The sequence below is a fragment of the Acomys minous genome (assembly GCF_964271855.1).
Source record: "Acomys minous genome assembly, chromosome: 12".
Taxonomy (NCBI): domain Eukaryota; kingdom Metazoa; phylum Chordata; class Mammalia; order Rodentia; family Muridae; genus Acomys; species Acomys minous.
In genome coordinates, this window is record NC_140493.1 from 62,176,029 (window position 1) to 62,190,457 (window position 14,429).

General features: G+C 39.6%; 1 protein-coding gene across 2 annotated transcripts in view; it reads left to right on the forward strand.

The window, feature by feature from the left end:
* The window catches only part of STK3 (serine/threonine kinase 3), a 248,862-nt gene that overhangs the window by 119,746 nt on the left and 114,687 nt on the right, over positions 1-14,429 (forward strand). For both annotated transcript variants that reach the window (XM_084749308.1, XM_084749307.1), the window contains exon 7: positions 12,901-13,038. In XM_084749308.1, coding sequence (XP_084605434.1) covers positions 12,901-13,038 — 138 coding nt within the window. The remainder of the gene's footprint in view (positions 1-12,900; positions 13,039-14,429) is intronic.

Here is a 14,429-nt window from a genome sequence, read left to right on the forward strand (position 1 = left end):
ATGCTAATTTTGAACTTTACTATGGCACTTGTCCAATAGAATCTGTTAAAAATTTTCCTCTAGGTCAGATCTAAGTTAGAAGAATGAGGCAACTTCAATATGAACCCAGATTGTAACACAGTCTTTCTCTCCAGTGACTTGGCAGCGTCACTATTCCATTTGTATTTTGAATTGGGGAAGCTGAGTTAATATGGCTGTTTGCCAGTGATAGCAGATACTGGCAAGATAGTCTCGTTCCCTGTGCTTAATTATGTGGTTTTATTATAACATTTTCTACATATTTGTTGGTACTTACTAGTCTTTCAAGGTGAATTTACTTGTTTGCCAGTGTCTCATATATACTTTATTCTGAAGTTAGTCATTTACTAGTAAGTCTTCTGTCTTCCTAAGACAGCCAGCCAACACACACACACACACACACACACACACTATGTATAATATATATAATACACACATATAATATACATATATGTATAATACATTATATATAACACACATATATATATAATATGTATAACACACATTATATATATAATGTGTGTATGTATAGTACACATTTTATTTAGCTATCCACTTCCATCTCTTCGTAAGATTTTACACAGCTTAAGTACCCCTCATAAGGCTGTATGTACTTATTCAGTTGTCTTTTCAGTCCTGGGTATCAAACTCAGAGCATTGGGCATGCCAGGCTAGCAGTTTCCTCTTGAGTTGCACTCCCACCCTATCTCTTCTGTAATTGCTTTTTCACACAGTGTTTTGGATGTTGAGATACAACAATGAATGAAACTAGAGTCCGACCTTTAGCCAGGCATGGTGGCCACGCCTTTATTCCCAGCTCTCAGGGAGGCAGAGGCATGGGGATCGCTGTGAATGTGAGGCCAGCCTGGTCTACAAAGTGATTCTAGGACAGCCAAAGCTACACAGAGAACCCCTCCCCCACAAAAAAGAATCCAACCTTTTAAAAAGGTACTTACATACCAGAAGAGAGAGGCGATAAGTTGTATATGTACATATTTAAAAATGATGTCAGATATTGATAAGAGTAAAAGGGACACAGAATGACAAATGTGCGTTATATGTGCACAGATAGGTTGAGCAGTGTCTTTGATGAGGTGGCTGTTAGGGCTAGTACAGGTAACGGAGGGAAGTGAGTGAGCCGTGCAGATCCTCTTTGAACGCATGTTTCCTTAGACGAAACTAAATGGAGTCTTTGGTGTAAGCAACAGCACGGCGGCTGAGGCCGCTGGATCCGGTACGATGAGGAGAACTCGGAGATGAGGTGGGGGCAGCACAGGCCGCGGAGGCTTCCTGAGCCACGGCTCATGTTTAGCTTTTACTCCTGGGACTTGAAGCCATTGGACGGTCTTAGACAGAGCAGTGTTGTGTTCTGATGCTGGATTTGAGCAGCTTCTTTCTGTTGAGCCGGGTTAGTAGCCACACAGGGTGCAAGCAGAGAAAACAAACCATGAAGACGCTACTTCTTCACGGGTCAGGTAAGAGGTGTGTGGCTGGAGCTGGGTAATAAAGGTAAGGAGCTTTCAGACGCTGGATGGAGGGAAATTTCTTCTGTTTTCTGGTTGTCCAAATGTTAGATGTGATAGACAGACAGAGATTTTTGTCTTTTATTTTTACTTAGGATATCTGGATGTATGAAAGTAAAAAATATTAAGCTTAGTTGTAAAATGTTTCCTTTATGTTCATTTCTTAAGACATCTGACCTTAAAAGTATTTTAGCTGCAGATCATCATCCTCCACGTCTAATGGGAATTAACAGAGATCTACTCGAATTACCTCTGCCTGGTTAATGAATCTGATCTGGGGTTTTCAGGCTCATAGGAGACATGTTGCTCAGGCTACCCCATTTCTTCCTGAGTTCCCACCTTAGTAAAGTGTACAGGTGTGCACTGGAAGAACACGCTCAAGTGAGTCTGTGTCTGAGGCATGTTATACTCAGGACCACAAGCACTCCTCTTTCTTCATCATGGCTAAAAATTAGAGGAATAAGCTAATTTTATTGCCTCACATTATCCCTTCCCATCTTTCCTGAAAATTTGCCAAATAGATGCACTTGGAACTATATATGAGTGATCTATCTGCATGTACACTTGCACACCAGAAGAGGGCATCAGATCACATATAGATGGTTGTGAGCCACCATGTGGCTGCCCGGAATTGAACTCAGGCCTTCTGGAAGAGCAGACAGTGCTCTTAACCGCTGAGCCATCTCTCCAGCCCACATTTGGAACTATAATCAACAGATACTTGAAGCTTATGCATAAGGCGGAGAGTTGTTATTCATCCTTCTCTCATGGAGCGGCTGGTTGCTTTGCCTACTGAACTGGGATGAACTTGAGAATGGAAAGTTTGATGTGTGGTGGGAAGGATGAAATGTTATAAAGGAGAGAAACACAGAACTTTCTGGAAGAGTAGCCAGCACTGAGATCCCATGCTTGGAGGCTGATAGAAATGGGACTGGAAGAGAGAAAATGAAAGTTGAAGGGTGGTTGTGATAAAGGCCCCGCCCCAGATTGCCTTTCTTTGTTGCTCTATTTGTACTGTTCATGAGGGTAGGTGTGCACACAGGTGTGTTGGGAAAGAAAGGGGTCACGGAGAGGCATTGGGAAATGGAGGTAGCAGAGAAAGTAGAAATACTTCCTAAGTAACGACTGGCTAACAGTCAGGCCCAGGCGGTTTAGAATGGTTTTCTTGTATGTCATAAGACTCAGAGTCTTAACAGTATTCTTAGGAGGTTTTGTTTCCAGTTTCCAGTTTCTTCCTACGGTGCTGCCATCTGGCTACTTCCTCCTCCTCTTCCTCCTCCTCCTCCTCCTCCTCCTCCTCCTCCTCCTCCCCACCCCCTGTATCCTAGCAATATTAGAAGGTTATTCAAGTTCTTGCTTGTACTTGCAGCAGACTACAGTTGTTACCTTCCCAATCTCTGGGGAGCTGTGGATTGCCGTATAGCTCTAGGTAATTCATGGAGCATGAGTGGACCCACATCCATATATTTGTGTGAAACCTTTGCTAATTCTGGTTAGCATTTCGTTTATTATATTCCACGGCTAGTAGATTTAGACAAAGTAAATGAAAGTCTCAAATTTTTGTATTCAGAGTTTTGAGTGTGACATATTTTGTTAGCCACGGGTGTATTTTATTGGCAACAATTTTGTCCTCTAAGTGTGCATTATTTAAATCATTCATATGTATTGAACTTTGTAAGGAATTGCTGCCATTTCGGGTTCTAGATGTGTGCACGCGCGCGCGTGCATGGGTGTGTATGTATGTGTGTGTGCGTGTGTGTGTGCGTGTGTGTGCGTGCATGTGTGTGCATGTGTGTGTGCGTGTGTGTGTGTGCACGCGTGTGTGAGATGTTTTATTTAGAGTCATAGTGCTAAAGAGCTGTAAGCTGCTACAACAAGAACTGAGAAACGGGACTGTCAGGAAGGGAGGGAGCGTCCTTACCACTCTGATCCATATAGTTTACTATATTGTAATAGACTAAAAAGAAGGATTTCATAATGCAACAAAATTCACTTGATAAAATTCAACACCAATGTATGATGGTGAACAATTTCACAATATTCAGAGTAAAGAGCATTTCTTTAATTTGATAAATAATGTGTATAAACAGCTAAGGGTGAAAGAATATTTCTCTATTCTATTAGGAGATTTCTCTATTCTGTTAGGAGAAAGAACTATATCTGCTGTCACCATTTTTATTCAGTACAATGTAAGAGATTCGGTCAGTACAGAAGGCAAGAAGTAAAGACATATGCATTGGAAAGAAAAAATGATTAGTATTCCATAGTGTAAATGTACCTACCAGTTTCTTTATCTGTTCTTTGGCTGAGGGACATGTAGGTTGCTTCTAGATTCCGACTATTACGAATAAAGCTGCTATAAACATGGTTGAGCAAATGCCCTTGTTGTGTGGTGGAGCATCTTCTGGGTATATTCCAAGGGGTGGAATAGCTGGGTCTTGAGGTAGCACTATTTCCAGTTTTCTGACAAGGCACCAGATTGATTTCCAAAGTGGTTGTACAAGTTTGCACTCCCACCAGCAATGGAGGAGTATTCTCCTTTCTCCACATCCTCGCCAGCATATACTGTCACTTGAGTTTTTTATCTTAGCCATTATGATGGGTGTAAGATGGAATCTCAGAGTCATTTTGATTTGCATTTCTCTGATGACTATGGATGTTGACCATTTCTTTAAGTGTTTCTCGACCATTCGATATATCTCTGTTGAAAATAATCTGTTTAATTCTGAGCCCCATTTCTCGATTGCATTATTTGGTTTTGTGGTGTTTAATTTCTGGAGTTCTTAATATATATTGGATATTAGCCCTTTGTCAGAAATAGGGTTGGAAAATTATGCCTGTAAATATGCTAAAAACTCCATTGCATTTCTCTGTCCTTTATCCACAAACACATGGATGTCAGTGACAGAATTGCAGCAGCACTTAAAGTCACTTAAAATAACTATTTTATATATAAAACTTTACCACCCCTTTTCATTTTTTATTTTAATTTTGGTTAAGGTTTAGCAACTGTTTTTTAATAACTATTTTATTCCCATTGGTTTTCCATCTACTTTCCTATTTTAAACTTCATTGGTTTATATTTTTATTGCTATCTTTGTTGTGCTTACTTTAATTTGCTCTTCTTTTTTCCAAGTCCTTACGGTGTGATCAGGAGTGCCGACATGAGCCTTCCTGATATGAGCACCCAGTGTTCCCCTTGTCCTTCCCGGGGCTGCACCAGCTGTGTCCTATAAATCTGATGTTTTGCATTTTTATTCCCATTCAGTTCAGTATTTTGTAATTTTCGCCTTAAGGCTTCTCCTTTTGACCCATGGATTACGTAGAAACTGCTGTTTTGCTTCTATGTCTTGGGTCTTCTGGTCATCTCTCTTTTAAGATATCTAGTTCAATTGCAATGTGATTGGATGCTCTGTGATCTCAGTTCTTTTGAATCTGTTGCTGTGTGCTGTGTGGATATGATCTTTCTTGGCATCTGCCCTTGAACAGAACGCGCATGCTCTGTAAGTGACCAGTAGGTTCTGCTAGGGGATAGGGTTGAGATTGTCTGTCCTTCCGGCTTTTCAGCAGTTATTACTCTGTCTGTTGAAGTCTATTAACTCTAACAGTGGATTTGTCTGGTTTTTAGTTTTTAGATTTATTTCATACTTTAGTTTTCTGTATTTTTTTCTTAGTCTTTTAGTTTCTGTTTTCTTGCCTTCCTGTGGGTTACTTGAATGTATTTTTGAGTTTCATTTTGATTTATCCATAATGTTTATGAGTTTCTTTCTTTCACCAGCTTGGGTGAAGTATAGAAATATAATTTCTTTTTGTGTTCTTACTTTCTCTCATGTGTTAATAATTCCTCCACATGCATTAAATCTTTGTGCTGAAACTACAAAAAATAACTTCAAAAACTCAGGTAAAAGAAAAAAGTATTCTGCTTTGCCCGTTTTTAAAAACTGTATTCTATTTTCCTTCCTAGTATTTCACATTTTCTGATTTTCATAGTTTTCTTTACTCAGAAAATTTGCATTCACATTCTTTCAAGAGCGAGCTGCTCCGGCTCTCTTATGCTTTCTTCCGCCTAGACTGTTTTGCTTTCCTGTGCACCATGCAGGGTCATCTCACTGTATCAGTTGGCTGGCCATTCTTCTGTTTTCACTTTATGCCTCCCTCACACTCACGGTTTCCAATAGGAAATTGGCTGTCATGAATATGGGAGCTTTGACTTGGTTGCAGAGCAGTTGATGGGACTCTGTAGCTGTCCTCCCACAGCTCTCCCACCCTCCCACATGTGCCCAAGTCACCTGTCCCCTGTTGTTCATGCAGAATGAGGGTTTATGTCATTGTTCTGTCTTCTAGCTCACTGGTTTCTTTTTCATTAGATCCTTCCAGCCTGAGGTTGAAGCCAGATACTGAGCTTTTTATTTTGGCTGTTGTGCTTTCATTTCTAAAATTGTCCATTTAGTGTTCTTTCTCTTAGAGAGACAGAGAAACATACACACACACACACACACACACACACACACACACACACACACAGAGAGAGAGAGAGAGAGAGAGAGAGAGAGAGAGAGAGAGAGAGAGAGAGACTTGACAAAAAATGCCCTTCAACCATTATTTTTTTTTTTAATAATTAAAGCATTTTTCTTCTGGCTCTACTTTAAAATATTTTAATTCCTCTGATAAACATCTGTTGTCTTTTTGTCAATGAAGTTGTGATCTTCATGGTTCTTGATAGGATAGGTAATTTTTAGTTGAAAATTAGACATTAAAATGTTTCTTATCTTTTGAGTCTCATGTAAACTCTACGTTAGATGTACTCTTGTGACATAACTCCAGTTGGGGACCAGTTTGAACTCCATATTCCTTACTCAGTGTTCGTTGACACCTGTGGCCAGGGTGACTCCTCATTGCTGGCTGGGTGGAGTTGTAGTTCCGGCTCCTCCCATACACTCCATTGCTTGGTGGCTCTTCCTGTTGTGTGACAGTCAAAGTCTCAATGGTCAGGTAGACTTCCTCAGCAGGTGGAGCAAAGGGCTGCTGACTCCTGCCAGGCTGAGGTGGAAGTCCACGCTCCCATGGCCTCTCCTCACAACACTGGAGTGGGGAGATGCCTTCACTCCATAGCTGGTCTTCTCCGATGCCACCGTAGCACAAGTCCTGTGGTCCCCTTCAGTTCTGTGAAGGTGGGAATGGAGGCTGTCCCTCATTCCTTACGGCATGCACGGGGCAGAACTGTAGGTCCTTCCAGCCATGTATTCTAATTGCTTAGCAATATATGAGTAAAATTGTAAAATAGGTAAAATGCAAATATGTGTACAACATAGATATGTAAAAATATCTGTTTTCTTTGGTAACTACAGAAGCAGTGTGGATGTTGTTGATGAAAAGCATGCCCCTGAGTCGGTGAGCTTCTGTAACTCACTTCCCTCTGCCTGTCAGTTCTCAGTTGTGAAACTGGCATGCTTCCCTGAGTTGGCACTTGGTCCAGCGAGCTTGGGAGTGGGTGCTTTGGCTTCATACACTTACTGTGAAAAACAAGAATTGAGGGGGCGGGGAGCTTCTCAGACGATTCTGACATTTGGCCCAAGTTGAGCACTCCAGGCCCAGGCTTTCGGATTGCCTGTCTATTTTCTTGTGGTTCATAAGAGATTTTAAAGAAGACTATGGAATTAGAGATTGCTACGTGGCTAAAAATAAATAAATAAATAAATAAATAAATAAAATAAGTAAATAAAAGTGTTTTCATTATACTTTTACTAAGACATAGATTAAAGCATTTCCAAGGTGAGATGGAGGAATTATGAGAGACCGATTGTTTTCCTCTTAACTTTTGCCCTGAATTCCTGCAATTTGCAGTTTCTTTCTGGTCTATCCTAAAGGTGTTACTCTCTTTCCAACTCCATCTTCTTGGCAGGTTGAGTTTTCAGCTTACCTACCCTGATGTTTCTCTTAAACACTGATAAATTTTTTTCTGAGATTCTTTTTGAGCCTGAGAATCCATAGACAGGAGCCTGCCTTTCCCTGGTAATGCAGGCTGTCCAGAGGGTGTGTTTCTAATGATAGAGAGATTCTCCTGTGCAGTCTCACAGAGGACCCACTGCACCTCTTCCCTTAGGTTACTTTCCAGACAAGCAGACCTGCGCTTCCTGGCTTGGTGAACGACTGTGGCGGTTCCTCTGTCTTAGTGGTTCTCAGCCTTCCTAAAGCTCTGACACAGCAGTACAGCTCCTCGTGTGGTGGTGACCCTCGGCCAGAAAGTTGTTTTCATTGCTACTTCATAACCGTGATTTTCTACAGTTAAGAATCTTGATGTAAATTGTAATGTATATTATACTATGCAGGATATCTGATGTGTGAGCCCTGTAAAAGGGTCATTTGACACACCTCAAAGTGGTGGGGGTGCACAGCTTGAGAGCCATGCTTCAGATAGAGATGGAACAAGTTGTGAGTTTCTGGACCTGACGCTTTACTCAGAGGAACAAGGTTTACGTCACACCTTTTCCATATTTTCGTTTTCTTTCACACTAGCATATTTTACACCTGGACTACTAACATCTTTTGTACAAAAAGAAGAACTAGATCCAACCATCTCACTTGTATAAAAACAAAACAGCAGGCTGCACAGCCAGGTGGCTGGTGTTTCTGACTGAGGTCCAATTTTTACTTCATTTATTCTTTGCTCTTATTTGTAGAATGTTTAAAAAGAGGTTTTACTATATTTCCTTTTTTAAAAAAAAATCACAATTTTTATTTGACTTAGCTTGCTACCTGTGTATTATGTTCATTCACAAAACAGCTCTGTTGTTCGTTGTCGTTTTCTAAGGTCCTTCCCCCAGCTTCCTCTGCGTTTGCTCCTGTAGCTGAGGTCTACTGTTACCCTGGCGTGCTCCTGCTCCTGTGCATTCACGGCTCAGTGGCTTAACTCCTACATGCATGTTGAGTCACTCCACTGTGATTCTGACTCCGTGCGTGATAGCACCTCAGTGAAGACTCTCGCAGCCCGGGCTCTCCTCTCTGGAGTCTAAGGCATGAGACCGCAGGCGCAAAGCTGGTTAGGTGTTTTGAAGTACACTTATTTTTTGGCTTCTTCAGAGTACTTGTGACCAGAGAAATTAAAAAAAAAAAAAACCAACTTAATGGTAGGTTCAGTATGTAGTTAAGCAGTATATTGGGTAGAAACAAGCACAGGATAATTTTACAAAATTTATTATACTAACATTCTTCAATCAAATGGTGTTAGAGATAAGATAAATTATATGGCTCTAATATGTGCCTGTGCTATTTGGTTGGTGACAGGGAAGTTTAAGGCTAGCCACTGGTAATCAACACTTTCTACAACAGGGCTTATGACTTATTCAAAGCCCAGAGATTCTTAGGAGGAGCCTCATGGTCAGTCAAACCCAGTAAAGATGGTGAGAAAAATCTACTAGTCCAATATTGATTTTCTAAAAAGTTAAAGAGAGAAATGAAAGATACAGTGATTTTTCCTGGAGACATTTTGATAGACTTATTTATTTGAACTGTATGCTCATTGTTCATGCTTGCACAGTGCTTGTTTGCAAGTTATGATGTGACATTTATACTCACTTTATGGTAGTACTGGGTAAATAAGGGTTAGCTTTAAGCTTTTTATCCTTGGGTTGCTAATAGCTACTGCCAGGTGAGCCTTATATGTTAAGATTATCTGAAGATAAGGCTGCAGCTTATTGGCTCAAAGTTCAAAGGAGAGCATTAGCTTCAAGGACATAAATCACTGGCCCTGTTATCTGCTAATTTGTAACAGAACAGCAGGGGAGCAGCATTTATCTAGACAATCTAGTATCTCTCCCTGCAGTTGAGGTTGAGGTCAGCTCTCCAGGGCTCAGGCCTTTGGACTGCTCAGCAGAGAAGAGGTTCACATTCGTTATTTCCCCTCCTAGTCTGAAGCAACAGGTGATTGGCTGTGGTTTCTGAAGCTGCTGCGTATTTCGTCCATTCTCAAAGCCTCACTAGAGTCAGTGTCACTGTGGAGTCATCAGCGGTGTCCACTTACTTGGAGTCACAGTTTCATGCTGTGTGCCCATTAATATTTCTCTACAAGTTGACTGTGAGCTCTGTGGGTCCCAGGTATAAATAGTATTTTTAAATTATAATAGCAAAGATTACAAGGTCACTTAGTTAAAGGGACCATTAGGTAAAGTAGGTTCTTGACTGGCCAAGTGATGTCTTGGTTTAAATCAGCCTAGCTCCACAATATACTTACCTTCTAGCTAAGTTTGGCATTGTCTGAGCAAATAAGCATGAACAAAAATACAACAGAATGAACAAGCTCACTCTCATTGTCTGCTCTGTGACCGGTCAGTTCTTTACCTCTGAATCACAGTGTCAGCTCTCTGTACAAGAAATGAACTTTAGGTATGTGATTATATGTGTTTATTTTGCTTTGCAATATGGGCCACACTGTTTCTAAGAAATGTTCACAGGTACAGTGTGCTATAAGATGTGTAAGAATGTTCACATCTGCTAAAGGATAGGCCTTTTATTTTATATTGACTTTATGTATTTTACCTGCCTGTGTATATGTTCACCATGTGCATGTCTCATGCCCACAGAGGTCAGGGAAGGTACCATATTCTCTAGGACTGGAGTACAGACAGCTGCGAGCCACCATGTGCATGCTGGGAATTAAACATGTGTCCCCTGCAAGAATTAAACTCTAGCCACATCTTCATCTTAGCCATGCTAAGGCTACAGCCTGTTCACTCTCCCTCTCTTCTGCCGCTCTCCTCTCTTGACAGGCACTCTGCTGTTGAATTTTGAAGGACTGCCTCTTTGTGGTGTGATTTGCCTTTTCTTAACGAGTATGATGAATATCTTCCATTGCTTAGAGTTTCGTTTCTTCTTTGCAGAAATGTTTACATCCTTCACCTATTTTAAAATTGAGTTGTATATATTTTGATAATTGAATTGTATGCCTCTTTTTTAAAATATATTTTATTAATTTATTCATATTACATCTCAATTGTTATCCCATCCCTTGTATCCTCCCATTCCTCCCTCCCTCCCATTTCCCCCTTACTCCCCTCCCCTATGACTGTGACTGAGGGGGGCCTCCTCCTCCTGTATATGCTCATAGGGTATCAAGTCTCTTCTTGGTGTGTAGGCCTCTTTTATGCCTTCTAGCTTTCTATGATTTCTATGAAGCAATATTCTGGCCTGCTTTTTGCTCTTGGTGGTAGTGTCCATTGATTCACAAAGCCTTCAGTTTCTCTGAAATACACCTTATTATTTTTATTGCCTGAAGTTTTGTTCTATACAAGAAGTCATTATCAAATCTGTTGTCATGACATTTTTTTTCATATATTTCCTTCTCGGAGTTTTGTAGTTTTAGCCCTCAGGGCTAAGTCTCTGAAAATTTTGTATTTCATTGTAGCATGAGCTGCATTTCTTTTGCATAACCAATCTCCCTGCTGCTTTTCGCTGAGAAAGCTTTGATGTGACTCTTCTTTCTCTCACGTTTGGTTGTGTAAACTTCAGCTCTATTAACTGTCTCAGCTGTGATTGAAGCAGGTCTAGGTAACCTTTGCTGCCCCCACTGCCTTCCAGAATCTTAGTTTGGTCATCCGTGCTTTGTTCCCTTCTGAGAAAGCAGGGCAACGTGGGGCTCTGTTTCTCATGTCTCACAGCTTCTTAGGTGTTTGTTTAGATTGGATAATTATCTTTGCTTGTTGAAATTTACAAGATTATGATGCTTTTCCAGTGTTTTAAATGACAGCTGTGTTGTACATATGAAATTTTATTTTTAACTCTTAAACCTCTCTAGACATTACGTTATTTTTCTATAAAATGAGAGGGTTGAACTAAATATCCTGTTGTATATCTTTTACTGCGAATGATTCCAAGACATTATACTTATCTTTTTTCCAATTAGTAAAAATTCAATGGACAGTAGAAGCTCTATTTTATTCAAGGAATACATTAAAATTGATATAGTAAGATATGTTTTCTATACAGCTCTATAGTGATGATCTTTTCTCCATATATGGCCAGAAGTTTTAGCTATAAATATTCTAATTCTCTTTTAATGGCAAAAATTCTTAATTTTGTGGCTGGAAAGGTTAAGAGCACTGTCTGCTCTTCCAAAGGTCCTGAATTTAATTCCCAGCAACCACATGGTACCTCACAACCATCTTTAATGTGATATGATGCCCTCCTCTGGCCTGCAGGTGTACATGTAAGCAGAGCACTGTATAATGAATAAATATTTTTTTTAAATCTTAATTTCTAAATGTTACTTACTTTATAGTATTACTACCTCTGTCTTTTATACATTAAGGAGAATAAGCATAACTTAATATACATTAAATTTGCATAGAAAAAAAGAGGCCCCTCTAGAGTCAGATGAAAAGGTGTTGGAGATGCCTTCCCAAAAGGAGAAGAATTCTCAGACTTAGAAAGGGAGGCTTTTGGGGCCTTCTTCTGAGTTTCTCTCTGCTTAAAACGCCCGGGATTGAATGCTGCATGTGCTTATTCGTGGTTGTTATATCTTTTGTTTTGTCATCACATGTATGGTGTTAATTGTATAATTAAATAAATTTACCTATTAATGTGTGTTAGTAGTACATAAAATACCTGAGTTGTTATTACCTGTTCTAATTCATTTTATTTCCTAAAAATTTTGTTGCTGCTATTTGCCTCTTGTCTTTTAATAGCATGTATGAATAAAGATGTTAATATTTATTGGGCATAATATATGTTTGTTACAGTTTGATTTTGTTTTCTCACATAGAACTTGGAAGAGAAGGTTAACACAGAGGCTGTTAGATGGAGCGTTTTATAGCTTTCAAATTTTCAGTATTTGAATGTGTTACAGCTATTAAATATTTAGCACTTAGCCTATTTCTGATAAATTGAAGTGATAAATTTTAAAACCTTTTCATTTAGAATCTTCACAATCTAGTATTCAAATAACAGTTGTAATTTTGTTTATGCTGAAGTAATTTAAGTTTCGCATGCAGATTGCAGGAGTACTGCTTAACATAAAACTGAAATAGTAAGTCTGACACACAGTAGCAAGATTTGGAAGTGTATCGTGGACAGGGGATGTCTCTGGCAAAAGGGCTATTTATGTTTCTCCATTGGAGATAGATTTAAAAATCATAGATTAAGAAGTGGCATGCTCAGTGAGCCACAGTTAGGGTGGAGGGCCTCAAGGGAAGAGGGCGCAGTAGCCGAAGATGGACTTGGTTCCTGAATTTCATTCTCACTGGAACTCCTGTATCAGCTTAAACTCATTTTCAAGATTTAGGATTTGATAGGAGGATAGAGGCTTATTTATTTGGTGTCCTCCTGTGGTTCTTACTGTGTCTTTTGGATGTTTCATCTGCACTAGGCTATTTTTATGATTCCCACAAACCCGCCACCAACATTCAGGAAGCCTGAGCTGTGGTCGGACGACTTCACGGATTTCGTTAAGAAGTGCTTAGTGAAGAGCCCGGAGCAGAGAGCCACTGCAACACAGCTGTTACAGGTCAGTGCGGCAAGGAAGAATTAATGCAGTTCCCGACGCTGGCTGCACAGCTGAGGGAACTTGGGTGGGAGACATGCACGCAACTCTCCTGCACTTTTCCTTTGTCTTGTATCTGTTCCTGAGTCCATTTTCTTTGGAGTTCTTGTCTCTGTAGGTCTTATTTCTTGGGCTTTTCCTTGTGCCCTTGACTCAGCGTTTCTCCTTTAACCTTTTGCTCCACTCTGATATATGTAAATATATGTAAATCCAAGGTCCCTGAACTCCCTGAAAAGATTATTACATGTTATAAATACTAGTTACAAGATTACCTGAGTGAAGTGTTTTAGTATCCCTGCTGTCAATAAACTTTGGATTGAGAACACCAGGAGGCTTTTAAAAGATGTTTGAAATGTAAAGCAATGAGAAACAGCTTAATACTTATCAAAAAAAAAGTTTATGGAACTTTCCTCAACAGAATTGCCTCAGAACTATCAAGTACTGTGTGCCTCGCTGTGTGCATTGCAGTGTGTTGTCCACAGTGTGCCTCACAGTGTATCTCACCTTAACACACTTTTCAGATGCTTCTTTTTTATTCATTTATTCTTATTATGTTTCTTTTTAACGTGGACGTTTATATTATTACACATGAATAAAATAAACTCCATAGAGCAGGAAGAACCACGAGACAATCAGGAATTATATAAATGTTTCATTCAAAGTGATTTTGGCTATTTGTATTTGGCAAACTTGAAGTAAGCATCTTTCCTTTCTTGTTGGGTCTAAATTTCTGAGTGAAGATCAATATCTCGCATTTCTTGTCTCTATTAACTTAAAACATCTATCTTGATCTAAAAACATCTTAACCCTAACCTACTAAGCTTAATTGTAAACCTAAACTATCTGGTCTTCAACCTCATCAGAGATTTAGAAGGAATAAAACTTAAATATCCAAGTGACCCAGAGCGTTGGGTGACTGTTCGGGCAGTAAACTGTCTCGACCGTTTCTTCACTTTGGAAGCTGCAGCCTGCAAACAAGTCAAGAGCTTCTGGTGCCATTAAATGATTCAGCACAGAAGAAACACTAGAAAGGAACGGTCTTTTTTTAAAGTAGGAAAAAAACTTAAAGTGCCATAAAATGTGATAGTGAAAACAGTGTGTCTGGGAACTGATTTTTTCTTTTTAGATAAAGTCATTATTTCTAAAGGAAATTCTATGATAAAAGTATTTTTGTTTGTTTGTTTGTTTGTTTTCAAGTTAGAAAGGGTGGGAGCATTTAGAGTATGTTAGAAGAATATTATAGCCTAGAAAATTAAATGACTCACTGACGACCCCTTAGTAAGCCACTGATTGTTCTAGATAGACTCCATTTGTCCCCATCCTATCCTCTTAAAAATGTTATAGTTAAATGTATT